General features: G+C 45.8%; 1 protein-coding gene across 3 annotated transcripts in view; it reads right to left on the bottom strand.

Moving 5' to 3' along the window:
• Positions 1-27,413, bottom strand: part of CFAP57 (cilia and flagella associated protein 57) — an 81,034-nt gene that overhangs the window by 48,780 nt on the left and 4,841 nt on the right. For all 3 annotated transcript variants that reach the window (XM_045476954.1, XM_045476953.1, XM_045476952.1), the window contains exons 4-11: positions 25,702-25,988; positions 23,597-23,804; positions 20,393-20,545; positions 12,641-12,780; positions 11,707-11,872; positions 10,862-10,975; positions 5,221-5,433; positions 3,473-3,646 (exon numbers count right to left, since the gene is read on the bottom strand). In XM_045476954.1, coding sequence (XP_045332910.1) covers positions 3,473-3,646; positions 5,221-5,433; positions 10,862-10,975; positions 11,707-11,872; positions 12,641-12,780; positions 20,393-20,545; positions 23,597-23,804; positions 25,702-25,988 — 1,455 coding nt within the window. The remainder of the gene's footprint in view (positions 1-3,472; positions 3,647-5,220; positions 5,434-10,861; positions 10,976-11,706; positions 11,873-12,640; positions 12,781-20,392; positions 20,546-23,596; positions 23,805-25,701; positions 25,989-27,413) is intronic.

Raw genomic sequence — 27,413 nt, 5'->3', positions numbered from 1 at the left:
CATTTACCCCAGAGAAAGGAAGGTCCACACAGAAGCCTGTACGTGATTGGTCATAGCAGCTTTATTTTTAATAGCCCAAAACTGGCAAAACAGTAAACTATCTTGCAATAGGCAGATGGCTAAACAGATGATGGTGCATTCCTGCCATGGAAGAAATGAAGTATTGATACATGAGAAAACTTGGATGGAGCTCGAGGGTATGCACTGGGCGAGAAAAGCCACTGTCAAAAGGTCACATACTGTACCATTCTATTTATATAAAATTCTTAGGGCGTGGGGGAAAAATAAATAAAATTCTTTTTTATTAAAGGTGTATTTATTTATTTTGAGAGTGTGTGTGTGTGTACAAGTGGGGTAGGGGCAGAGAGAGAGAGAGAGAGAGAGAGAGAGAGAATCCCAAGCAGGCTCTGTGCTGTCAGCGTGGAGCCTGATGCGGGGCTCGTGAACCATGAGATCACAACCTGAGCCCAAATCAAGAGTTGGACGCTTAACTGACTGAGCCACCTAGGCGCCCCTATATAAAATTCTTAAAATGACAAATTATGGAGGATGCATGGCATGTTCTCTCTCTGAATAAATAAATAAATAAATAAATAAATAAATAAATAAATAAAATGTCAAATTATGGAACTGGAGAACCAACAAGTAAGTGTTTGCATAGGACTAGGGAGGGAGGCGGGTGAGGGGTGGGTGGGTGTCACTATCAAAGGTAGCCCGAGGGGGCTCTTTGTGGCCATGAAGCAGTTCTGTGCCCTGATTGCAGTGCTGGTTACAGGAATCTATACATGTGATAGAATGGCAGCGAAACACACACACATATTGTACCAACGTCAATTTTCTGGGGTGATATCATACTATAGTTACAGTAGATACAATTATTGGGGGAAACTGGGAGAAGGGTACACTGGACCTATGTCATCTTTACATGCCTATGAATTTATAATCGTCTCAAAATAAAAAGTGAAAGCAAGGGGCGCCTGGGTGGCGCAGTCGGTTAAGCGTCCGACTTCAGCCAGGTCACGATCTCGCGGTCCGTGAGTTCGAGCCCCGCGTCGGGCTCTGGGCTGATGGCTCAGAGCCTGGAGCCTGTTTCCGATTCTGTGTCTCCCTCTCTCTCTGCCCCTCCCCCGTTCATGCTCTGTCTCTCTCTGTCCCAAAAATAAATAAACTTTAAAAAAAAAAAAAAAAAAAGTGAAAGCAAAAGAATCAACTATGAAGATGCCTTCTCACCATCAGGAATGTGCGTCAAAACCTTACAAATGGGGATGCCCGGGTGGCTCAGTGGGTTGAGTGTCCGACTTTGGCTCAGGTCATGATCTCATGGTTTGTGAGTTCGAGCCCCGCATCAGGCTCTGTGCTCTCAGTTCAGAGCCTGGAGCCTGCTTTGGATTCTGTGTCTCCCTCTGTCTCTGCTCCTCCCCCACTCGTGCTCTGTCTCTCTCTGCCTCTCAAAAAATGAATAAACGTTAAAAAAAAAAAAAAAAACCTTACAAATGGCAATGTTCTTTCACTTCGGGCTTTTACCCCTGTCTAGCAATTTAGCCTTTAAAATAATCAGAGATGCCCACGGAAATCTGTAGAGCAGAATATTAGAGTTCATAAGGTCATTTAAATGCCCAGTTTTAGCGGCGTTTGGGTGGCTTAGTCGGTTCAACATCCAACTCTTGATTTCAGCTCAGGTCATGATCTCACAGTTGTGGGATTGAGCCCCGTGTCGACCTTATACTGGGCATGGAGCCTGCTTGAAATTCTCTCTCTCTTTCCCTCTGCCCCTCCCCTGCGCATGTTTTCTCTCTCTCTCTCTCTCTTTAAAATAAAAAAATAAATAAAAATAAATGCCAGGGTACCTGAGTGGCTCAGTCAAGCATCCGACTCTTGATTTCAGCTCAGGTCGTGATCTCATGGTTTGTGAGATTGAGCTCTGAGTTGGGCTCTGCAATAACACCACAGAGCCTGCTTAAGATTCTCTCTCTCTGCCCTACTCCTGCTTGCACTCGCACACGTGCATGCTCTCTCTCAGAATAAATTTAAAAAACTTAAAAAAAAAACTCTCAGGGCACCTGGGTGGCTCAGTCAATTAAGCATCTGACTCTTGATCAGCTGAGGTTGTGATCTCATAGTTGTGGGATCAAGCCCTGCCTTGGGCTCTGTGCTGAGTGTGGAGTCTACTTGGGATTCTCTCTCTCTTTTTTTCTCTCTCAAAATAAATAAACAGTAAAAAAGCCTCTCATTAAAAAAATAAAAATAAATGTCTAGTTGTAGGGGAGCCTCGGTGGCTCAGTCGGTTAAGCATCCAACTTTGGCTCAGGTCATGATCTCACAGCTCATGTTTTCAAGCCCCACATTGGGCTCTCTGTTGTCAGCATAGAGCCTGCTTCAGATCCTCTGTCCCCTTCTCTCTCTGCTCCTCCCCAGCTCATTCTCTGTCTTTCAAAATAAATAAATAAACTAAAAAAAAATAATAATAAAAATAAATAAAATAAATAAAATTTTTTAAAAAAGCCTAGTTGTAAGAGAAGAATTAAGTTATGGTCCATCATTTGTTGGGATATTTGTGTAGTTACTAAAATCATGTTTTTGAGGAACACCTAATTATATGAAAAAAATGCTTATAATAGCATTAAGTAAAAAAAAAAAAAGCAGCCTACAAAAGTACATACAGTATAATCTCTATTTATTTAAAATGCACACAAAAGTACACAGAAGAGTATGAGAAAAGGCATCAAAACATTAATGAGGATACTATAGGGATTTTTATTTATAAAGTGAATACGTGTTGCTTTCATAATCAGAAAAATAAATACCTTATCCACAAAACTTCACGGCTATGAAGAGAAGAGGGGGAGTTTTCAGTTTACTTTGAGTGCAAGACCCAGGCTCAATACCGGAATGTTCCAGCTGATAATGAGAAATCCTTTCTTCATAAGGATACTGTCTGCGGGCAAGGCAGTGTAGAGTTTGGGATATAGTTCAAAGCCTTGGGTGTTGGTGTTGTTGGAGGGACAATTTACAAATGTGTGTTCATGTTTTGTGTCTTCAGGGGGACGGAGGGGTTCATCTCCTGGGCTTTGACTCTTTTTGGTCCAGGGCACTTCCGTGGGGGAGGAGAGCCGGATGCGGCAGCCAGCACTCAACAGATGGGAGATCTGGGTGGGTGGCATACAGCGTCTCTCAAATGGCCCATTATTATGCATGGTATTATGGTGAACAACCTTGTACATGAATCTTTAGGTGTACCTCTGATAATCTCCTAAGATATACTCGTGGGAGTAGTTGAAACAAAGAGTATTAGTAGCCAATAAGGGCTCATTGAATGGGTGGTTGGATGAATAAAGAGGGAGAGAGGAATAAGGGGAGAGGAGACACAGAGAGGGGTTGCAAGGATGAAGCAGGGGTGTGGAGGGCAGGATCAGATGGATCCACGGAGAGCTAGTTCTGGGAATGGGCCCCTAAAGAGAGGGTCCCTTCTCACCTTGGTGATAGGACCCGCATGGGCCTGGTACTCATTGAATTCTTTCTGCAGAGGCAGCGGGTACTTCATCGCACGGATGGTTCCCACCGAGGTGCCCACAAACATCATGCGCCCAGAATGCGAGATGACGATGGCTGTGTAGACGACATCAAAGGCTGATATCTCTCGAAGGATCTGGAACACAGACGGGTGTTCAGGGTGAGGGGCTCAGCTGTGGCCCCATGTCATTCCCTCCTCTCCTGTAACAGCAACACCTGGGCAAGTTCTGTACTGAAAAATGTTTCTCTATTCCTTACAGCACCTGGCATGGTGCCTACGCATAAAAGGCACTGATTTCAGTGTATCCTGGCTGCCTGATTGGTGAACAAGTATTCTGGGAGTTAGGATTAACGTTAATAAAAGGAAGCCAAGGGGCGCCTGGGTGGCTCAGTCGGTTAAGGATTCGACTTCGGCTCAGGTCAGGATCTCACGGTTTGTGGGTTCGAGCCCTGTGTCAGGCTCTGTGCTGACAGCTCAGAGCCTGGAGTCTGCTTTGGATTCTGTGTCTCCCTCTCTCTCTGGCTCTCCCCCACTCACCCTCTGTCTCTGTCTCTCTCAAAACTAAATAAACATTAAAAAAAATTTTTTTACAAGGAAGCCAAGCCCCATTTTAAGGCTTTTGCATGTTGTAACTCATTTGATCCTCACAAAAACGCTTTGAGGGCAGTTACCGTTACCCCTATTTTAAGATGACGAAACAGAGCCACAGAGACAGCACCCACCTAGGAAGTGGCAGTCAGGCCCGAGTGTCTCTGCTCGTGACTGCTAGGCTACCTCACATCTCACACTCAGAATGCGATACGGATCATACAGCCATTCAGCAAACAGTTATTAATGCCCGTTACACAAACAAAACTATACTATCAGGAAACTCATTTTGTTTTTCGTGAATTCACTCACCGTGCCTTCCCTCCATCCAATCACCCACCCACCCTCCCACCAAACATTGAGGGAATGTTTGTGTGGGTCATGCAGTGTGCGCCGGCTAGTAGGGACGGCAAGAGGCGTGAATTGCGGGCCTGGCCTGAAGGGGCTTGTTCCGGTTCAGCACTGTAAAAGCCACCACACAATTAGGACTAAGCTACTTGGGGGCACAGTGGAGAGACCCCCTCCTCTCAGCTGGGCTCCAATCATGGCGAAACCCGTCTCGGGTCAGTCTGCTGCCGTGGTGTCTGTGCGCTTTCCGGCCCCAGCGCCAGGAGGGTGACGAGCACCAAAGAAGATCGGCTGTCGCTGGCGCCCGGAGAAGGATCCAGCCACGTTTGTGTGAAGTGTCTCTGCTGCACTCTTCTCTCCTCCCTCAGCTATTTGGGGCCAAATGTGGTAATTCCTAAATTTCAGAGTTTGGAGGTCTCGAACAAATGTGGTGGCTGAGCCGAGGCATCAGCGGTAACTATACTTCCGTCTCTACCCCAGGGTAAGCATGCAGTTTGGAGATGTTGCTGACCTGCGGGCCTGGAGGGTGGAAGAGACCTGTAGCCAGCCAGCAAAACAGAAGGAGAAAGGGGCCCCACGGTTTAACCAGTCAGGTAGGGCGCCGGGCAGGAAATCCCAGAAGTATCAATAACGGAATGACCCAGAGGGTTGTCCCATGAAGAAGGGACCCTGTTCTGACGAGCCCTCTTCCCGTCACACTTCCTGCTGCACCCGTGGAAGCCGTCTTCTGCAGACCAGCGGGCAGCCCGGAGGTGGGGCCGGGGCAGACTCACCGAAGAGTCTGCAATCTCCTTGAGGGTCTGGTCTGATCCAACTGCAAAGATAATTTTGGCATCGGGGGAGACAGTAACACAGTTGTAACTGCAGGACTTGAGAACGCATTCTGTCTCTCTCTTTCCTGAGGACAGATTCCATTCATAGACAGCACCGTCTGTGCCGCAAGAGATCAGTTTGCTGTCATCCGCGTTCCACACAACCGAGCGAACCTACAGGGGATGAAGGCGTACCCAGTTAAAAGCGTGCATATGTCCCTGTGCACACACGTGCACACACACACACACACACACACACACACACACACACAGACGCCTCATTAGGGAAAGGAGGATGAACTCCTCACGTGTTCCACTAGACCGAGGCAGAATGTCCTTTCCTGGTGCGTGCCCTTCAGCAAACCCAAAACTGGCTTTATTTGGAACAGAGCATGAACAAGTCTACCCTCTGGGCATTGTCTAAAATGATGGAGGTATCAGTGTAGTGCGATTAAGAAAAGGCTGGTAGGTCCACAATATGAGCAAATAGCAGAGCATGACAATTTTAATAGGACGAGGGAAAGACACGGTCAAGGAGAGACCTTCTGCAATCATAGACAACTCCGGGGGTCGGGAAGGCTGTGCGCATGTGCTAAGCCGCCCCACTCACGAGCAATCGGAGCAGGATATGGGGAAAACTCGAAAGCGTCTTCTGAGCTGCACAGGGACCCATCAACACAGGGCAGAAACCTCACTAGCACAAGGGGTTTAAACATAACATCTGACCAAACCCTAACTGAATAATAATCTCCTCTGGCCCACGGGCATCTCCCAGGAAGCCAGGCTTAGAAATAAAATCACACTCATCCCTGGCAGCCTGGAAGACTGTGTGCATGGCTAGGGCTGCACTCTCTCAGGTACACAGAGAGAACCTCCAAACTACTAGAACCTGGCTGAACAAGGAGCAAAAAAAAACGTGAACTCTGTGAACTGTGACAGCCGCCTCCCAGCCACACAGATCCAATGGTAAAGGGTGAAAGTGTAACTGGCTAAGGGGACTAAGCCCAATCTGTGACTAATGAGTGGCTCAGGTCAACGCAGGGGCAACCAGAGAAAAGATAAAAAGAACAAAAATCTGAGCAGAGACATCAAGGTTGCACACTGCAGGGGAAAGAAAGACTTCTCAGGATTTGTTCTGCCAGGTCACTAAACAAAGAAACAAACAACAACAACAACAACAACAACAACTTTCTAGATCTTCCCCTTATCATATTTATAACTTCCTTCTCCAATAGTGAGAGTCCTGGTTCCCATTATCTTCAATATATTTGCTTATTTTCTCATAAGGAACCAACCTGCTGACCCACTGGCCACCTCTTTTGGTATTTCCATGACTGCGACCCTGTGGGGCACGTCCTTAACCACCTCCTCAGCTTCACTTCCACCTCTTAAATTGGATTCTCTGTTTGTTACTATTATGTACAAATACCCTTGAAAAAATATAGTGACGCTATTTCCAACACTATTCCTAGATTCACTAATTTTAATAGTTTCTCTGAAAACTCTTTGAATTTCCTACATACTCAGTCATGTTGTCTGTGAGGATCTATTTATTCCTTTCCAATTTCTACGCTTTTATTTTGCTTTGGTCTGAATGTTTGTGTCTCTTACTCTGCCCTGCACCCTCCAGTTCGTATGTTGAAATCCTTACCCGAGAAGATGATGGTATAGGGAGGTGGGGCCCTTTGACAGGTGATTAGGTCATGAGGGTAGAGCCCTCATGAATGGAATTAGTAAGTGTCCTTATGAAAGATGCCCCAGAGAGCTAGCTCACCCCTTCTACCATGTGAGGATATGAGAAATCTGCAGCCAGGAAGAGGGCCCTCACCTACCCATGCTGGCACCTGAGTCTTGGACTTCTTGCCCTCCAAACTGTGAGGAAACTTTTCTGTTCTTTATGAGCTACCCAGTCTGTGCTGTTTTGTTATGGCAGACTCATGGACTAAGACATATTTCCTTTTCTTGTCTTATTGCACTGGTTAGGACTCAGTACCAGGCTAACAGAAGGCATCGTCTTTTGTTCTCTATCTCAGAAGGAATGCTTTCATAATTTAGGATCAAGTATGCTTTTTGTTGTAGGTTTTCTTAAATATCTTGCATAAGATTTTTATAATAGAAGTTCCATTATTTTTTAGTTCGTTGTTTTTTATTTTTGTATTATTTAAAATTTTAAAAATGTTTATTTACTTTTGAAGGAGAGACAGAGCGTGAGCAGGGTAGGGGCAGAGAGAGAGGGAGACACAGAATCCAAAATGGGCTCCAGGCTCTGAGCTGTCAGCATAGAGCCCGACGTGGGGCTCGAACTCACAAACCACAAGATCATGACCTGAGCTGAAGTCGGATGCCTAACCGACTGAGCCACCCAGGTGCCCCAAGTGTTGTTTTTTAAAATCGTGAATGGATATTAAATGCTATCAATTTTATTATATCTGCATTTATGGAGATAAACATACGATTTTTTCATCCTTATTATGCTAACGTGGTGTACCACATTAATTGATTTCAAATTGTAAAACAGTCTTGTATTCCTGGAATAAATCCAACTTGGTCATGTTGTGTGTTCTCCTTTTTATATATTGATGGATTGGCTCGATAATATTTTATTTCTATGGTCACAAAAAAGACCAGCTTCGCATTTCTTCCTTGTGATGTCTTTGACAGGTTTTGGTATCATGATTATGCTGGCCTCACAGAACAATATTGGGAAGTATTTGCTCTTTTCTCTATACTTTGCAAGAGTTTCTTCAATATTATTAGTGTCATTTTTTTTTTTTCCTTACAAGTTGATATAATTCTCCAGTGATATGCTCTGGGCCTAGAGTTTTCTTTATAGAAAGGTTTTTAAATGATGGACTCAATTTTTCTAGGAATTTGTTTCATCTATATTATTCAAATTTATTTTCATAAAGTTGTTCATAATATCCCCTCATGATCTTTTTTTATTATATAGGATCTGTACTGATATCCCCTTTTCATTCCTCATACTGGTTATTTACCTTTCCTCCTTTTTTTCTCCTCTCGTAATCAGTCATGTTAAAGGCTTGTCCATTTTGCATTTTCAAAATGCTAAGTCAGGGGACACCTGACTGGCTCAGTTGGTAGAGCATGCAACTCTTGATCTCAAGGTTCTGAGTTTGAGCCCCACATTGGGAGTAGAGATTACTTAAAAAAAAACCTGGGTTGCCTGGGTGGCTCAATTGGTTAAATGTTCAACTCTTGATTTTGGCTCAGGTCATGATCTCATGGTTCATGAGAGCCTCATATCGGGCTCTGTGCTGATGGTGCGGAGCCTGCTTAGATTATCTCTCTCCCCTCCCCCCGTCTCTCAAAACAAACAAACATTAAAAAAAAAACCCAAAAACCCAAAAACCATGTTTTGGCTTTGATGATCTTCTATTGTGTTTGTTTTCTATTTCATTAACTTCTGCTCTTATCCTTACTATTTCCTTCCTTTTATCTTCTTTGAATTTAATTTGCTGTTCCTTTTCTAATTTCTTTAGATGATTATATCACTGATTTTTCTCTTTTTATACTCCTAATATATGTATTTAAGGTTATAAATTTCCATGTGCATGGCTTTATTGTATCTTCCATCTGTATATGTATATTTTTAATACTGCAGATGTAAGTCTAACATACAACCCTGGTTAGAAACCAGTGTTATAAATACTTGCAAAGGGCTGCTTTCCTGGACTGGTCAGGGAGGGCCTCCCAAGGAGATGCACATGGTTCTAGAAAGAGCATCAGAATCACCTGGCATGCTTTCATCTGCACCTCCACAGTCACTGGAAGACCAATCGCATTGTTGAAACCGGGAAAGCTCAGGGTTTTCACAGTTCCTGCACTTATGCACCTGTTATTTGCCACACTCAATGGTTAGTTTTTAGTCTTTACAGGACCTCTCTCTGACCTTTACTTATTTTTGTAAATGTTGATTTATTTTTGAGAGACAGAGAGAGAGAGAGAGAGAGAGAGAGAGAGAGAGAGCAAGCGAGCAGGGGAGGGGCAGAGAGGGAGAGAGAGAATCCCAGGCAGGCTCCATGCTGTCAGCCCAATGCAGGGCTCCATCCCACATACCATACCATGAGATCATGACCTGAGCTGAAATCAAGAGTTGGACATTCAACCAACTGAGCCACCCAGGCGCCCCTCTGACCTTTAATGCCACCAACTACTTTATCTTGGAAGAATTCCTTCGCTTCTCTGATACAATTCCTTGATTCCAAGTTCTCTTGTGCCTTCATTTGCAGTCCTTCTCTTCTTTAACCAGTCCCTGAAATGTTGGTCACCTGTCTCTGCCCAAGATTCTTCTCAAATTCCAGGCCCTTGGTGATGTAATCTATGCCTCTGACTTGCACTACCACCTAATCCCGTGAATCTTCATTTTCAGCCTTGACTTCTTTCCTGACCCCCACACCTGAGTACCATAGTTCTTGGACACATGGCACGTAACATAGACAAAATGGAACTTAATGTCGTGCTTCTCTCTGTCTCTACTACCAAAGCCATGGTTTATTTTCCAACTCATCTTTCACCCTCACTTCGTAGCTGGTCTCCATCCCTCCAAGTTCCCTCTCCTCTAATCCATCCTCAATACTGTTTGGAGAAGTACCTTTCTAACCCCATTACTTCCTTTCCCAAATCCTTTCAATTGCCTCTCATCACCTACTGAGTAAAGTCCAATTCCTTGGCATGGTGCACACACTGGGATGTAGCCAACCTCTCTGGCTCCTTCCACCACTGCTGGAATGTGCCCAATGTTCCAGCCATGTGTACCTCAAACCACCACCCTATTTTATACTCCAGTTCCATCATCTCTAATAGGTCCTCTGCCTAGCATGCCTTTCAAGTGCTTTTTCTGTCCAAATTCTTTCACCGACTTCTTAAGTCTTTCCACCTTTGGCCCCTCCCTTGTCTTCATGCCCCATCTCCACTCTGTCTGAAAACTACTGGTTTTGCTTGCTAAGTATCTTTTGAATCCACCTCCTTCTCCCTATCTGTACCATCTCCTTTATGGTCCAAAATGGTGTAGACATCCACAATAGTCTCCTTACCATTTCCACCCTTTCAATACATTCTTCTTTCTGCAGCCAAAGTAGTCTAAAATGCGAATCTGGTCATATCATTCCCTCCTCTGAAAATCTTCAATGATTTCAAGGCACAAGGAGGATATCTTTTTTATAGTTTTTTTATACTTAGGAGGCCTGCAAGGTTCCATGCACTTGGGCCTCTGCTAATCTTACCAATCTCAGCTGGGTCCCGTTTTGTCCTGACACCTACGGTTCCAGCCCCACAGACTTTTCAGCTCCTCTGAAGCTCTATCTGGTTAATTCCTTCCTACTCCTTTAGGACCCAGCCTTTATGAACACCCCACTCTAAATTATGCCAACTCTTTCATTATTTACTCTCATAACACCCCATGTTTTTCTTTCATTGCATTTATTGCAATTAGTAATTACCCTGTGCTTTTGTTTTATCGTCTCTTTCCCCAAGTAGACCGTGAACTCCAAGAGGAAATGCATTGCTTCTCTTTTGTTCACTCGGCAAGCATAATGCTTGGCTCTGTGCCTCCCGTGTCCTTGGACACTGCTCACTCACTGACCTTCCCGGTGTGTCCTTTCAGGTTCGAGATGTTCTCCAGGCTCGTACTGGCAAAAATGTGAATCACATTTCCACTGACCGCAGCAAACAGGTGACCTCCATTGCTAAAGGAACACTACAAAGAAACAAAGCAAGAGAGCAAGAATGAGAGAAATGAGCCTTCTGGACGTTACAGTCAAGAGCTCTTTTTCCTAAAGAGTTCAGGCTGAAAGCAGGTGTGGAAGTGGGAATCGGGGGGAAAGGTGCAGAGGGACTGAGGACCAGCCGGCATCTTGGCTATTCCTGTAGCTCATACTGGCCAAGATGCTGCCACTGGTGTGTGCACGGACCATGACGCTGCTTGGATGGTAGAGGGCAGCATTCGTTATTGTTTGTAGAGGTGTCTGAGTGGGGAAGCAACTCCCGAAATCACTATCTGGTTTCTGCCGTCACCTCAGGGGGAAGTGTGATGGGCGGCCTACTGCCTCTCCCTGGTGACGCTTCTATTCCCAGGCCCCTTCCAATCTCCAACTTCACCTTCCCGACTGGCTGGCGCTCCGATTCTGAGATGACTTCCCTTTTTGACACTTTTTGTTACTCGGCAATCAGAGAGAGAATTAATCACACGTGGGATCTCACAAGGCTTGGGGTTCAGTGAAATATCTTGGTGAGCAAGAGAGAAATGGGAGAGAGCCGTATGCTCAAGAAGTTTGGGGAGAGGAGAACCCGATCTCTTGCCTTTTCTTCTTTTAAAGCCACCCATGTTCTCTAAGCAGACTTTGGTCCCACTTTGCCAGAGTGTGTTAGTTCTTGATACTTCAACCCCCAGTTTTCCAAGAAACTGAACCTTTATCTCTAGCATCTTACCTCTCTGCATCCTCTGACAGAATATTCTTTGAAAGAACGTATATCATCAATGAGTAGATTCATAAGGCGTAGTTTGTCAGCAAATCCTACGACAACAAAGTGCCCCGATGGATGAAGGCTGATTGTATAAGCCTCTTCCTGGTATTCCTTAAATAGCTCCAGAGTGCTGTGAACAAGATTATGGAATTCTAAGAAACTCCCTTGAGCCCTCCATTGTATCTGGCACATATTTCTATCATAGCACAGGAGATACTTTGTCGCTTGAAATTTTGGTTCCTCTTTTCCCCAGGTCTTGGTTATTTGAGGAGAGTGTCCGGCAATGAGTATGGGAAATAAGGGAAGTGATCAACGAGTTCTCTAGCGATGCTGAAGGCACAGCTCCATTTGGATCCCCCGAGTTGGAAGGACCGCACGGTCTCTTTTCGGCAACCCAGTGGCTATACACAAAGGACAGAGAAATTACAGTGGGGAGCCACTCTAGGCTGGGGATCCTCAGGGAATCCATGTCAGGGAGAAAAAGTCACTAGGGAGTTAAGGATGGTCGGGGGCAGTGATGAGGAGAGAGATGTAGTGGTCTGGAGAGTCCCATGTGACGAAAAGTACATCTGGAGGGAGAGAGGAAAACTGGAAGAACACAGGAGATTATTTAACAAGGCGGAGTGTTATCTTTATGTCCCCATTGTCTAGCATGGTGTCTGGCGTGTGGTGAAGCACTTAATAAAACACAAAGCCATGTTCTAGCCCGAGCGCGAGCAAAAAGGGAAGAGAAACAGGTAAGTTGACAGACTTGATTAACAAAACAAAACAAAACACCTTTTCCAATCGAGAGCTTCAAGTAATTACATTTTAAAACTCTCTAATTAAAATAATTTACATGAACAAATGTAACAACCGGGATCCTGCACGCTGCAGTCGCGAAGCCTTTCATCCTTACTTTGATTCATAATTCCAGATGCGAACGGATCGATCCAGAGAGCAGGTGGCAATGAAGGGTTTGCGGATGCACGTGGCTAGCCCGGTGATGGCTGCGGAGTGCAAGGGGTACATCAGATACTCGAAGTGAGCAGGCTCCCCCTGGAGAAATCACACAGAGTGAGATCTGGCAGAGTAAGCAAAGGGCTGGCTGTATACTTCAGCTCCATTACCACCTACGAATGTTAGTTAGCCTGGGTGCGCAGATAATGGCTGTGGGAAGACTGCTTTAATATTATGCATATTTTCCAATGCTGCTATTATTTTAAAAAGCAATTTAAAATGACAAAAAATGGCAATTAAAAAAATTTTTTAAGGATTTTTTTTTTTTTTTGAGAGCGAGATGGCACAAATGAGGGAGGGTGGAGAGAGAGAGGGAGAGAGACAGAGAATCCCATGAGGGATAGGGAGATAGGAGATGGGGGAGAGAGAAGCGGGGTTCACCTGAAGCGGGGCTTGAGCTCACGAACCGTGAGATCATGACCTGAGCCAAAGTCAGATGCTTAAGTGACCGAGGCACCCAGGAGCCTCAGAACTTTGTTCTATAGCTATACCAGAATTTAATGTAGCCATTCCTCTACTATGGGAACATTTCAGTGGATTCCATCATTTGTTATTTAGGAATAACATTAGACTAAACACCCTTGCGGGTTAAGTCTTTGTACCTCTCTGATGACTTCCTTAGCTCCTTCAGTGGAAGTATCCAACACTAAGCTTTTGAATGCGGACGCATCTGTTTCAAAAGACATCCATCTTAAAGAAACATAGTGCCAGCTGTGTGACACAGTTACTAGCAAAACAACCAGATGAGGAATGAGGCTGCCCCCCCTGCTGCCCATGTTAGTCCCTTTCTCAGAATGCCCTGGATAACTTGCATAACTGGCTGCTTGAGTGATCCCACTTCTTCCTTCCTGTGCTCTTAGGTTTTAAATTAGCCAATAAAGAGCAAACCCACAAAATCCTAGACATCCCACCCCCCACACTCCAGTAAAGGCAAAGCCCATGCCCTTTCTCTCCCCATGACCTTGCTGTGCGGCCCTCATGTGTGCTCCGTACCCTCCAGAGCATGTGAGTAACAAATCTGTTCCCCTAAGTTCCCTGGTGTTTTGTGCTGAAGTGCCTCCTGCAATGATCCTAAGAAGGAAAAGGTCCTGTCCAACCACAACTCTGGCCGTGGTGGGAGAAACGTCTAGGGGTTTGCTATGAGTAATATGGGCCTGGGCAAAGTGCCGCGGGCATTCCTAGCCAAGAGCATCACTATCAATAGGCTGGGACGGACGCAACGGGTACATTTCTAGAAGGGGAATACTGGGGGAAATGGCATGAACGACTCTAAAGACCTTCAGAGGCCCTGCCAGACTTCTCTCCAGAGAAATGGCGTCATTCCGCCACCAGCAGCAGTGAGAGCTGGGGTGAATGATTTCACACGGAGACACATTGTTCTATTTTCGGAGGCCTTATACCTGGGACACCTGAATGAGGAGTGATGGCTGGGAAATTCAATTAGGTGCACGTATTTTAGGCCCATTCACAAGCAAACCAAAGGCTGAGATGGGGATTCCCTCAAATTCTGGCCCTTTCTCACTTATAAACTCAGCTGCATCCACTCAACCTTCCCTACTATCTCGGAAGAAAAGGTGCTGTGCTGTGCCGGGGTGGGGGGCAGGACAGAGTATTCCCCTTCTCCATCCCTTACCCTTTCTTTCTCCAATATCTTCAACCTCCCTGTCTCTACTGGCACATTCCCATCAGCTTTTGAATACACTCACACCTCTCTTACCTTAAACACAACAGTAATCCTCTTTCGTCCTTTCTCTGCACTTCTCCCTAAGAAGTTGTACGATGATGGAGAATCAGACAAGCAGGCTTACCGATTTCACTTGAAATTCATGACCACAAGCCTCCAACGGACCGATAACTCCGTGTTTTTCAGTAAGTTCACTTTCTGAATCTCCAAGATACTGATTTCATGCCATTTGTTCTCTTTCCAGGCCTTCAGACTCTCTTCCTCTTTCTCCCAGCCCCAAAACTTGTCTGATGACCTTGCCTCATATTTCCTTGATTTTGTATCTTTACTTTCTTCATTCTGTAGCTCAGGTGCAGAGTTACAGAATGTCATAATTCACGTACGGCCAATTTTTATTTTATATTTCATTCCTTTCCTCTTTTAATTTTCACTCTTGTTCCTCCCTTAACAAAGGCGCCAATTAATGTGTCTCATTTGTGTCCTTGGAAATTTTCCTTTTTTTTTTTTCCTTAACGTTTATTTATTTTTGAGAGACAGAGACAGAGCATGAGTGGAGGAAGGGCAGAGAGAAGAGACACAGAATCGGAAGCAGGCTCCAGGCTCTGAGCTGTCAGCACAGAGCCCGATGCGGGACTCAAACCCACAAAACGGGAGATCATGACCTGAGCTGAAGTCGGACGCTCAACTGACTGAGCCACCCAGGCGCCCCCATGTTCTTGGATATTTCTATACATGGCACCATCCTTCAGACTGCATTCTTCAGTTTTACTTTTTTCTCTCAACCATCTATGTTGTCATGTATATAATTATTGCTTCTACCAGAGATTTGGTATTCTGTGGTATGCATCCAGCTCTTTGGGGACGGACAGCTGGGTTGTCTTCGACTCTCCATTGCTACGAACACGAAGGCGGACGTCTTTGTATGTGCTCTCTAATGGACCGGTGTGATGTAATTCCTGGTATGCATCCAGGAGCAGACCACTGGGTAACAAGATATATGCATTCTCTATTCGACCAGGAACTATCAGACTGCTCTCTAGAATGTCTATACCAGTTTACATCCCCTCACCATCCCATAAGGATTCCCATTCTCTTTTGCTCTCAGAAATTTCGGGTGATATCTGACTTTCTAATTTTGGTTAATGTCATTAAAAATTTTTCATAAAGAAGCATCTCAGTCATGACGTGCAGGAAACAATTATACCACTGCTCAGGCCAGGCTCTCTGGGCTGCTGGCGCCCCCAGCCTTGCCTCTGGTGCACATTAAAGATCCTAAACCACGACTGACTCCACGCGACTTCACAATCAATAAAAAAGGAGCAATCTTTGAATTAGAGGCTGAACTCAACAATGAAAAGAAAGAAAAAGAGGAAGGAGGCTGGGCAGAAAGCGACTGCTGCCATGACCGGGGGCAGGATGTCAGTTCTCTCTTTCCAGATGTAAGAAACTATACGTACACTGACCATCTGAAATTAAAGAAGCTTGCGTATCTCTATTTGATGAACCTAACCAAGAGTCAGCCAGACGTGGCCATCATGGCTGTCCATAGCTTTGTGAAGGACTGTGAGGATCCCAATCCTCTAATTCAGGCCTTGGCAGGCAGGGCCAGGGGTGCATCCGGGTGGACAAGATGACAGAATAGCTCTGCAAGTGCTTGAAGGATGAAGATTCCTACGTTAGGAAGACATGATGGCAAAATTCCATGATATCGATGCCCAAATGGTGGAAGATCAGGGATTTCTGGATACTCTGTGGGATCTCATTGCAGATTCACATCCAATGGTGGTGGCTAATGCTGTAGCAGCATTTTCTGAGATCAGCGAATCTCACCTAAATGGCAACTTACTCGATCTGAACCCACAGAACATTAATAAGCAGCTGATGGCCCCAAATGAGTGCACTGACTGGGCCAGATTTTCATCTTGAACTCCCTAATTACAACCCTAAAGATGGCCGGGAGGCTCAGAACATCTGGGAACGAGTGACTCCCCGGCAATCTCACGCCAACTCAGCGGTGGTGCTTTCAGCGGTAAAAGTCCTAAGGAAGTTTCTAGAGTTGTTACCCAACGACTCTGACTACTACAATGTAGTAAGTAGTAGAAGGTGGCCCCTCCACCTGTCTTTGCTGTCTGGGGAGCCAGACATGCAGTACGTTGCCCTGAGGCCACTTCACCTGCTACGTCCCACTCAATGGTGCTTTTTGTAGAAGATGGCAAAATGGAGCACCAGGTATTCCTTGCAAAGGAAAGGATGGTCCCAGTGAAAATGAACTTCAGTTTCAGATTAAGGAATGTCACTTAAATGCTGAGACTTTCCAGCAAATTGCAAAACAACAATGTCTGTACTAATGCCAAGAGGAATGTAGAAGGGCAAGACATTCCGTACCAATCCCTGAAACTCACAAATGGCCTCTGGATTTTGGCTGAGCTACGTGTCCAGACAGGAAACCCAAATTACACAGAGTCGCTGAAGGGTAGGGCTCCCGAAGTCTCTCAACACATGTAGCAGGCCTATGGCAGCATTTTGAAAAATGAATAGACTGGTCCTGTGCCCTCTGGCCACCCTGTGATTGGTGCAAGCCAAGAACTCTTAACTGGAAGAAATTGGACCGCCGTGTAGAACCTGAACCCAAACACTGAGGCCACCCACCAAGGTAGTGACTAGTTTAACCTGTGTTAACATTTAAGATACAACCTGCTGGATAGTTTTAGCTTCCTGTGAACATCTGTAACCACTGCTTCAATCACTTCCCACCTCTTGCCAACTGCCACTACTATCTATCCTTGCTTGGGGGCTTCTCCACGGTGTGCCGATGGCTGGCATTTTTAAGGGGTTTGGTATTTTGTAATTGAAAGCTCATTTCAAAAGCAGAAAAAGACAAAAATATTAAAGCAAGGAAAAGTGTCACTGGAAAAAAAAAAAAGAGGCATCTCAGACTTGTTTTAATTTGCATTTTGCTGTGCATAGGCAACAGACATTGCCTGTGAGAGTGGCCAGGTATTGGATTTAATGGATGACGACTTCACAGTGGCTATTACAGATCTGTTCAAAGAACTAAAGAAAACCATGATTAAAGAAGGAAAGAAACTTTTGATAACAATGTCACATCAAATAGAGAACATCATTGTTTTAAAAAAAAGCAAATTCTGTAGGTAAAAAGTACAATAGCAGAAATGAAAAATACACTAGAGGTACTCAAAAGCAGATCTGAACTAGCGGAAGATAGAATCAGTGAAGTTAAAGGCAGATCAAGAAAGATTATGCAATATGGAAAACAGAAAAATGAAGAAAAATGAACAGAACCGCAGGTAAATGTGGGACTCCACTAAACACACCAACACATGTACAGTGGGAGTACCAAGAGGAGAGGAGAGAGAAAGGAGCAGAAAAAAATATTTGAATAAATAATGGACAAAATTCCCCACATTTACTGGAAAGTATTGATGCACACATCCATGAAGCTGAAACACAAAGAGATCCACAGACACATGATAGTAAAAATATTGAAAACTGAAGACAAAGAAAAAACCTTGAAAGCAGCAAGCGTAAGATGATTGATCAGTTACAAGGAAGTCCAATAAGGTGACAGCAGATTTCTCAGCAAAAATAATAAAAGCCAAGAGGGAGTGGGATAACATGTTCAAAATACTCAAAGAAAAAACTGTCAATCAAGAATTGTATATCCAGGGGCTCCTGGATGGTTCAGCTGGTTAAGCATCCGACTCTTGGTTTTGGCTCAGGTCATGATCTCACAGCTCGTAAGTTTGAGTCCTGCGTCGGGCTCTGCAATGCAGAGCATGCTTGGGATTCTCTCTCTCTCCTTCTCTCTCTGCTCCTCCCCCACTCACACTGCTTCTGTCTCTCTCAAAATAAATACACTTTATTTTTTTTGAGAGAGGGCATAAGTGAGTGAGGGGCAGAGAGAGAGAGGGAGGGAGAGAGTGAGAGTGAGAGAGAATCCCATGGGGGGGGGGGAGAGAGAAACAGAGACAGAGAAGCAGTGCTGTGCTCACCCGATGCAGGACTCAAACTCATGAACTGTGAGATTATGACCTGAGCCAAAGTCAGATGCTTAACCAACTGAGCCACCCAATAAATAAACTTAAAAAAAAATTCTATATCCAGCAAAGCTGTCTCTTAAAAATGAAACATAAAAATATGGGGCGCCTGAGTGGCTCAATCAGTTGAGCATCCAATTTCGGCTCAGGTCGTGATCTCGCTGTCTGTGAGTTCGAGGCCTGCGTCAGGCTCTATGCTGACAGCTCAGAGCCTGCAGCCTGTTTCGATTCTGTGTCTCCCTCTCCCTGCCCCTCCCCCACTCATGCTCTGTCTCTCTGTCAAAAATAAATATTAAAATAATAATAATAATAAAAAAAATTCCTAACAAGAATAAAGAGTTTGTTGCTCACAGACCTGCCTGCCATGTAATACTGAAGGAGATTCTTCAGGATGAAGTAAGTGACCCCAGACAGTAATTTGAATCCACCAAAAAACACAAAGAATACCAGTAAATGTATTACGACATTATAAAAAATATAAATACATATCTCATCCCCACTTTTCTTTCACCTTATTGAGAAAGCAACTATATAAAAAATATGCGTATTATGTATCGTTGGGCTCATGGAAGTGTATTTGCCAATAATAGCACAAAAATGGTGGGCGGGAGCAAATCCTTATCGGGCTAAGGAAGTGACTTCAGATGATAATTCAAATCCACAGGGACAAACAAAAAGAACCTGAAGCAATGAAAATGTTCTAAAACTGACTGTGGTAATGGTTGCAACAACTCTGTGAGTACGTTCAAGACCACTGAATTGTACACTGTAAATATGTGAATTGCACGGCATGTGAATAAATACCAATCAATACTCAATAAAACTGTTATTTAAAAAAAAAAACCACCATTACCAAGAAAGATATGTTAAAATCTCCTCCTATGATTATCGATGGTCTATTTTCCTCATTGTTCTGTCAAATTTTGCTTTATATATTTTGAATGCATGCTATCAAGTGCACAAAGTTTAAAACCATAATATCCTCTTTTTTTTTTTTTTAATTTTTTTTTTTCTGTTTATTTATTTTTGGGACAGAGAGAGGCAGAGCATGAACGGGGGAGGGGCAGAGAGAGAGGGAGACACAGAATCGGAGAGCCTGACGCGGGGCTCGAACTCCCGGACCGCGAGATCGTGACCTGGCTGAAGTCGGCCGCTTAACCGACTGCGCCACCCAGGCGCCCCAAAACCATAATATCCTCTTGATGAAGCGACCCTTTTAGAAGTACAAAGTGACCCTCTTTATCTTTATGGTGGTTTTTTGTTGCAGTATCTGCAGTGCATTTATGCTAGTTTTGTTACTTAAAAACAAAAAAGAAACAATCAACTTCTTCATACACATGCATGTTTGTGCACATGAGCAGGTAGAGAGGCACGTGCAGCAGTATGAGGAATTCTCTGAAGTATAATGGCAGGGTTAAAGGATATGTACAATTTAGACTTGACAGCCAACTCCAAGGGGTCCTCGAAAGGGGCCGCAGCAGTTGCAACCCCACTGAGAGTAGCCAAGTGCTTCTACGGGGCACCTTAAGATTCGAGGTTCTTCTTTTTCCAAAAAGAATTTTTTTTAATTTTTATTTATTTTAGAGACAGAGAGAGAGAGAGACCGAGCCAGAGTGTGAGCAGGGAAGGGGCAGAGAGAGAGGGAGACACAGAATCCGAAGCAGGCTCCAGGCTCTGAGCTGTCAGCACAGAGCCTGATGCGAGGCTCGATCTCACAAATTGGGAGATCACGGCCTGAGCCGAAGTCGGCCGCTCAATCGACTGAGCCACCCAGGTGCCCCAAGATTCGAGTTTCTTCTGCTCTTAGGAAGGGGCTAAATGAGCCCCTGCTCAGAAAGTCTGGATTCAAACCTGCCCACGTGGTAGGCGGTCCCTGGGCCGGAAGGAAGCGCTGCTGGGAAAGACTCACCTTGCTAATCTCCGTCAGGGACATGGTGATGCTGTATATTTGGTTCTTGCTGGTGCTGACGACCAGGGTTTCCTCTGAGGGGCTGAAGCACATGCAGAGGACGTCCTGTTTGTCCAACTGACTCCGCTCATTGCTCTGTGGGTCCTTTGGAATCTGCCCAAGATGCAACACAACCGTCAGTCATGTTCCCACGTTGTCTGCATGTCCTTGGGCTTTCGGAGTCCTCGCAGATACTTTCAGCTTACAGATACCCAGACCGGCATGCGGCCAAGGATCCCCCTCAGATGTGGACAAGGGAGGGCTTGAGTCACCTCTGTTTCTGTGGGATTTGTATTCACCCTTAAGTGATTAGTGGCTAAGAGACAGCAGCAGCCGTAAAAAGGATCACTCTCTACATCGGAATTTGAGATCCCCTCCGAAAACAAGTGTTAGTTTAAATCCCGCTCCCGCCCACCTGTTAGAAGCCCAGTGCGGGTGCCACCTCATCAAGCATGCCAGTGTGCACTCTGGGGCAGTGGAGGGGAAGGGGACAGCCCCTCTTCCACGTGGGGTGGGTGACAGGGCAGAGAAAAGACAAGGGGTCACACGGCGGCCCTCCCAGCAGCCTCTGAGAGGGCCTGGAGTTGCCAAGCAGACCTCACCTTAGATTTCCTTTCCCCACCACTGCTCTTCACCTGCTAACCATCACACTTCTCGAAAGGCCCGCCCATACCACATCCACTCGGTTCTTCATTCCTTCCACTGTGTCATGTACTGAAATGTCCTCATCAACCTTAGAAATGCCAGAGGCCCCTGCTCAGTCCTCATCTTCTGGGCTTTCCTAGATCCTGTAGCAGTGATCTGGGGGGCCCTGCCTCTGGGGGGCCCAGGACACCAAGCTCTCATGTTTCCCTCCCGTGGCCTGGAGTTGTGTCTTCCCCCGTATACCCCCGACTCCTTCCCGCCATCATCTCCCCCTGCTCTGCCAGCATACTGAGGGCTCTGGGAGAGAGGAAAGTCCCGCCCCACCCCGCCCGGGGTTGGGTGAGCCCTAATATCATCTCAGTGTGCTCACCAAGGAGCGTCCGTCTGCCGCCACATTCACTGCGTGAGTGGATTGGGAGCCTACAGACCGAGGGCCTTGCCTGCGTCCCGCTGCTGTGTGCCAGCGCTCGGCAGCATCTAGTGCACAGCAGAGCTCAGCGAAAGAGTAAGTGTGGCCTCGCTGCTCTCCTCCGGAGGTGGTGGGGTCCTTGGGGGAAGTGGCTGTGGCCAACGCCTCTAGCTCAGGCACCAGGCCTGGAGCCTGGCCCGTGGCAGGTATGAGACAGCCATTTGTTAGACGGGTGAGTGAATGACCACCACATCTCAGTGTCCTCTGCTGGGCTCTCGTTCTGTCTCAGACTCTAAATTAGGAAATGTAAGGTTTGTCCTCAGTCCTCCTTTTTTTGTTCTATCTGTCAGTGATTTTGTCCAAAATGAGGGTTTTGGTGAAAGCAACAGTAGTGAAAATAATCACAATGATAAATTCTTTGAAACAGTAAAAATAAAGCAGCAACTCTGTGCCAGACACAAGCTAAGCACTGTGTGTGTGTGTTTGTGTGTGTGTGTGTACATTGATCCCACTCCCAAAGTCTAAAACCACATTTTCAATGGATTCGCTTTATTCCAGTGTCTGGTCAAACATCAACTTCCTCAGCGAGGCCTCCCCGAGCCACTCTCTCTAGAACAGAACCCCCTCTCGCTCCCTGTCCTTCTCCTGGCTTTATCTTCTTCACAGTGTTGAGCCCCATGTGACAATCTGTTCACATCTGTTTGTTCTAAGGACAGGCTCGTAGTGTGTGTGCTTCCCCTCCTGCATCCCCAGCCCCTAGCACAGAGCCTGGCACATAGTAAACCCTCAATACATATTTATTAAATGCGTAAACAAACGGAACAAAGAATTGTTAAAAATTAAAATTTAAAAAAAAAAAATTAAAATTAACAAAACATTTTTTTTTAATTAAAAGTTCCCCTTGGTTCCCACTCACCTTGCTCTTACCCCCAACTTTCCTACCTGTGGCATCTTTCCCCAGACAGCCAGTCTCAAGGCCAAGGTGGCATCTCTACGAGCTCCTTACCTCTGGTCACCCACATCTACTCAGGGCAAGTTCTATAGGCTTAACCTCCGCAAAGGCTCTCTCCCTTCCCATTTTCCCTGCTATTCACTGTGGTGACTACATCTCACCACTTCTTGGCTTCAGTAGCAAAGCCCAATTCTTCATCGTGGAGATAATAACGGCTATCACTTATTGGGCACCAAGCATTTCACACGTGATTTACACAGGTGTTGTGTCATCCTTCTGATAACCAGCAGGGCGAGGGGCTACTTTCTCAGAGAAGAAACAGAGGTTTTGCTGGATTCAGCAACTCATCTCAAGTTACTCAGCCAATAAGGGCAGAGTCAAGCCTGGCTCATTCAGAGTGCGCGTAGCTGCCTCACGTCCAGGGCCTCCGGATCCCCCGCCCCATCCCCACGGCAGGCAGATTGCTTTTCTTAAGTGTCATGCTTCTCCGCTCAGAAACAGGCTGGCTGTGGGATTACACACATGCTCCTCGGGCTGGCATTCGAGATCTTTCAACAGCCTCAGCTCCTGGCTTTCCCTTTCAAGTGATTTCAGCTCGTCTCCACTGGGGAGCAGAGTATCTCCCAGACAAACCACCTGCTCCCCACTCCGCAGTGCCTTTGTTCCACCTGTTCCTTCCACGTGCAACTCCTAACCTGTTCCCTCCTGTCAACTGTTACCCCTCCTCTAGGACCCCTCCTCAAAGATTGCCACCACACGCCGCCGAGAGCCTTCCTGGTTCTTCCCCAACCGCAGACGATCTCTCTCCACAGCACTTTGTATCACTTATTCCACAAACATTTACCGAATGCTTTCAAGGTGCCAGACAGTGTGTGCTTGACATCAAATATCAATATATATCCTAACACCATTTTTACGGGAACGCTAAGCTTCAAAGTGCAAATATAACTTGCCAAAGTTCTCTGCCAGAATTCAAATCCAGATCCTCCCAATGTTAACCCCTGTTCTGTCTGCTCCATCCCCAAACTTCCCTCAGGACAAATGGCTCGAGTCCCCATTTCCACTCAGCGCTACAGGCCTCTCCTTCCACCAAACTCCCTGTCAGTGCTCTGCTGCTGGACGACACGTGCCAGGCGGACCCCAGTTCTCCCCTCCTTACCCGGATTTCCCTGCTCTCCCGGTAAATATCCTTCTCTTCCATCTTCTCAAACAGGAGAACTCTCCCCGGCCCAGCGGCACAGGCGAATCCCTTTGAATAGGCTGCAATGGCGAACACCTGGGGCATGGCCAGCTGGCTGTTGTTACTGGCCATCATGACCTGGTCATAGGAAGGGACCGGGGAACTGATTGTCGGAAATTCAATCAGGCTAGAAAAAGGAAACAGCATGTAAAGTTTACAGGCAATCCCAAGAAGAGGAGTTCAGCTAGGGATGAGAATGAAAGGCTGTCGTTGGGTGTGGGAGAAATCGCCCATTGCAATTCTGTTCCCCAGGCCCAAACGCCACCCTTTGGCCTGCTATACAAAGTCCAGAGAAAGGCTGGAAGGTTATACATTTATTTGGTAGTCTCGCCACCCTGTGTGGTCACCATTATTGTTGTGGTTGTTGCTAGCATTATTATCCCTCTTTTGTTTAGGAAAAAGTGGCTCAGAGAGTTTTCTAGGATCACACGACTAGTAAGTGGAAGGCCTGAGATTTGAATCTTGCCTCCCTCCCTTCCTCCCTTCCTCCCTTCCTTTCTTCCCTCCTTTCTTCCACATAACAAATATTTATTGGAATTATACTGTGTCAACAACCCTATGAAACAATGGTAAGTAAGACTGACACAGTTCCTGTCCCTTGAAGCTTAGAGTCTAGGGGCAAGTGCTAAGGACCATTAGGTGGCATCTGGGTGGGATGGAAGCAGGACTTTCTGAGGACAGTTAAGGAGGGGTGCACCCATCTGAGATGAGCAGAAGCTGAGAACTCCCAGCTGGTCTGAAGAACAAACAGGAGTATGTGGGTATGTGAGTGTGTCCAGAGGAGTGGGGTAGGTGGACCTACACATGACCAAACTCAGAAGTAAGAGTGCGCAAGATGTGTGTGGTAGACAGAGGCAGTCCAGATGGAAAGGTCAGAGCAGCAGGGATGGGTGGGCCAGGTTCAGGAGTCTGGGTTTTATTCTATTTTGTTTCAAGTTTATTTATTTATTTTTGAGAGAGACAGAGACAGAGACAGAGACAGAGCACATGAGCTGAGGACGGGCAGAGAGAGGAGGAGAGAGAGAATCCTAAGCACGAACTCACGAACCATGAGATCATGACCTGAGCCGAAACCAAGAGTTGGACACTTAACCAACTGAGCCACCCAGGTGCCCCTGGGTTTTATTCTTAGAGCACTGGACTCACTGCAGGATTAGGAACACGGCAAACTGGAGGGCAGAGGGACTTACTAGGAAGCTCTTAATAGAATCGTGAGAGAAATAGGAGGTGTCATAGGTGTGGGGGATGGTGAGAAATGACAGACTGAAAGTTACCGAGGAAGAAGAATCTACAAAATGCCATGTGTTGAGGGCTCAGGCTCCAGAGCCAGGCAGACAGGGCTATGATCTTGGGTGAGTCACTTAACCTATTTGAGCCTCAGTGTCCTGTTCTATAAAATGGGCATGATAATATGTACTATATGGGGTAAGACTCAAGTAAGAATACACATAAAGTGCTTGAAGCAGAGTCTAGTGATACAACGGTATATTTCAATACGTGTGAGAGATGACCATTATTGCCTGAAGTAGAGGTAAAATTGACCTGAGCCCCCACTTTACCTCATATTCTTTTGTCATATTTACACCAATAACACTTCCCTGAGCTTCTTTGTTGGTCTGCTGGCTCCTTCCAAACTGCAAAGTCTTTGAGGACACATGTCCCCAGCATCTAGCAAGGTGCCCTGCACACTGCAAGAGCTCGGTGGCCATTTATGTAATTGAATCAATAAATTAGGCAGCCATTAGAAAATACATTTTAAAAGATCTGGAGTTTTGAAGACTAGTCGTGCTAAAAGGCTTATACAATGCATGTAAACAAAAGAACTGTATGTAGGCTGTGGTCACAACTGTCCAATTTGTGCTTGAATATAGATGAACATGCGAAAGGCAGAGGGAAAATGAAAAGAGTTGACTTGAAGGTGGAGGGGTTCTGAGTGACTTTTAAAGAATCCCGTTTTTGGCACAACGCTATTGGTATGATGAACATATTTTCACAAGAGCACCAGCCCAGAGGGGCGCCATTACCTCTCCGATTCCCGGATCACCTCCAGGTTCCTGGTTTCGCTGGTGGGCTCCTTGACCATTATACTTGTCTCCCAGCGTTGATCTCCAGATTCAAAGAGGAAGAGCCTGCCTGTATCCGTGCCGACAATGATCTTGTCTTCAGACACCCACGTGTGGGCTAGATAGTTTTGGGGTTCTCCCCTCTGAAAATTGGTTTGCTTCAGGGTACCCTCGGCAAAGCGGAGAAGCTTAAACATCCCATTGCCAGTGACACAGACCTGAGTGTTATCCTGGGGATTGAAGCTCACCTGCAAAATGTAAAAGGATAAAAGAAAACTACTTATAAAACTAATTTTGGTGGAATTACTTCTCATTTTACTAATGAATACTTGTTTCAGGTAGCTCAGAGTATCCTTTAAACATCACTAGGGCATGATAAATTTTGATACCACATTTGATAAGAGCACAGATTCATTGTATTTGTGGGGCCCATGCATCTTAAACCAGGAAACCTACAAAAATCATTTTACAAAGGCCAAAAAGAGGATAAGCGGTTCTTGACAACAGCTAAACTCTGGGCCAACAAAGTGACATGAAGACTCAGCTGGAAACGCAGAAAAAGGAGGATCTGGTGCGTCCGGGGGAAAGGGAGTCTCCTACCAACTGGGAAGGACAGTAAGGGCAGTCAACTCACACCCCTACTAGATGGTGAGCAACTGATGGGCTGTAACACCTGCATCTCTGTATTCCCGATGCGGGGTTCATAGTGGGCATCCAGCTGAATCTGTTAGGGAGGATGTGTGTACTCTGCTCTGAATAGGGATGCTGGACTCGGCCTCACAAAGGCCGAGACAAAATAATCTTCCGGCTCTCTCTGCCTCTGGTCTGATTCTGCGATCACCAAGCAACCTCTAATTACTAATTTCACCTCCCCACTTCTCTATTACTAGGGAGGAAATATACCAGATAAATAATGTGAGTGTTCTCGTAGTCACATGCTGGGTTATTCACTGGCCTCTGGTGAGAATAAGGGAGTCTGTTCCTGAGACGCTGGCTAGCTAATATCTCTGAACATGAGCAGAGCTGAGTTCCTGAACTTGTAAAGCTGAGTACCAGATCCCAGACTGGGGTGACCACACCAAGGTAAAACCTCCCTGGGACCCACTGCCTGAGCAGTCAACCAGCCTCCTCATGGGTCCTCTTCATTTTGCCCCCAAACAACAATGGAAAATTCTGTTCCCCACGTAACTGCGATTTTGTTGACACGTTCCTCAAGATCAACCACTTCATGGTACGTTCCTGAAATCTACCCACTGCCCAGCAATGCTGGAAGAAGACAGGACCAGCAAGACAAAGTGAGTTATCAATTCATCGGCTGGGCCTGTGAAAGCAGTTCTGGGCCAGGGTAAAGAAGAGGGGTACTGGAGTCTGAGACTCCTGACCCTGCCACTCACTACCTGTGTGATACTTGGGTGGGTGACTCAACCTCTTGGAGCCTCAGTTGTCTCATCTATAAAACAAGGATAATAATTATGCAGACCATATATGGTTGTTGAGAGATTAATTTAAAAACGCATATTAAGAGGGGCGCCTGGGTGGCTCAGTCGGTTAAGCATCCAACTCTTGGTTTGGGCTCACGTCATGATCCCGCAGTTTATGATTTCGAGCCCCGCAACAGGCTCTGCACTATCCGTTTGGAGATTCTCTCTCTCTCTCTCTCTCTCTCTCTCTCT

The sequence above is a fragment of the Leopardus geoffroyi genome, chromosome C1 (genome assembly GCF_018350155.1).
Source record: "Leopardus geoffroyi isolate Oge1 chromosome C1, O.geoffroyi_Oge1_pat1.0, whole genome shotgun sequence".
Classification (NCBI taxonomy): Eukaryota; Metazoa; Chordata; class Mammalia; order Carnivora; family Felidae; genus Leopardus; species Leopardus geoffroyi.
The sequence above is the reverse complement of the archived record's forward strand: the minus strand, read 5'-3'. Positions and strand labels throughout refer to the sequence as shown.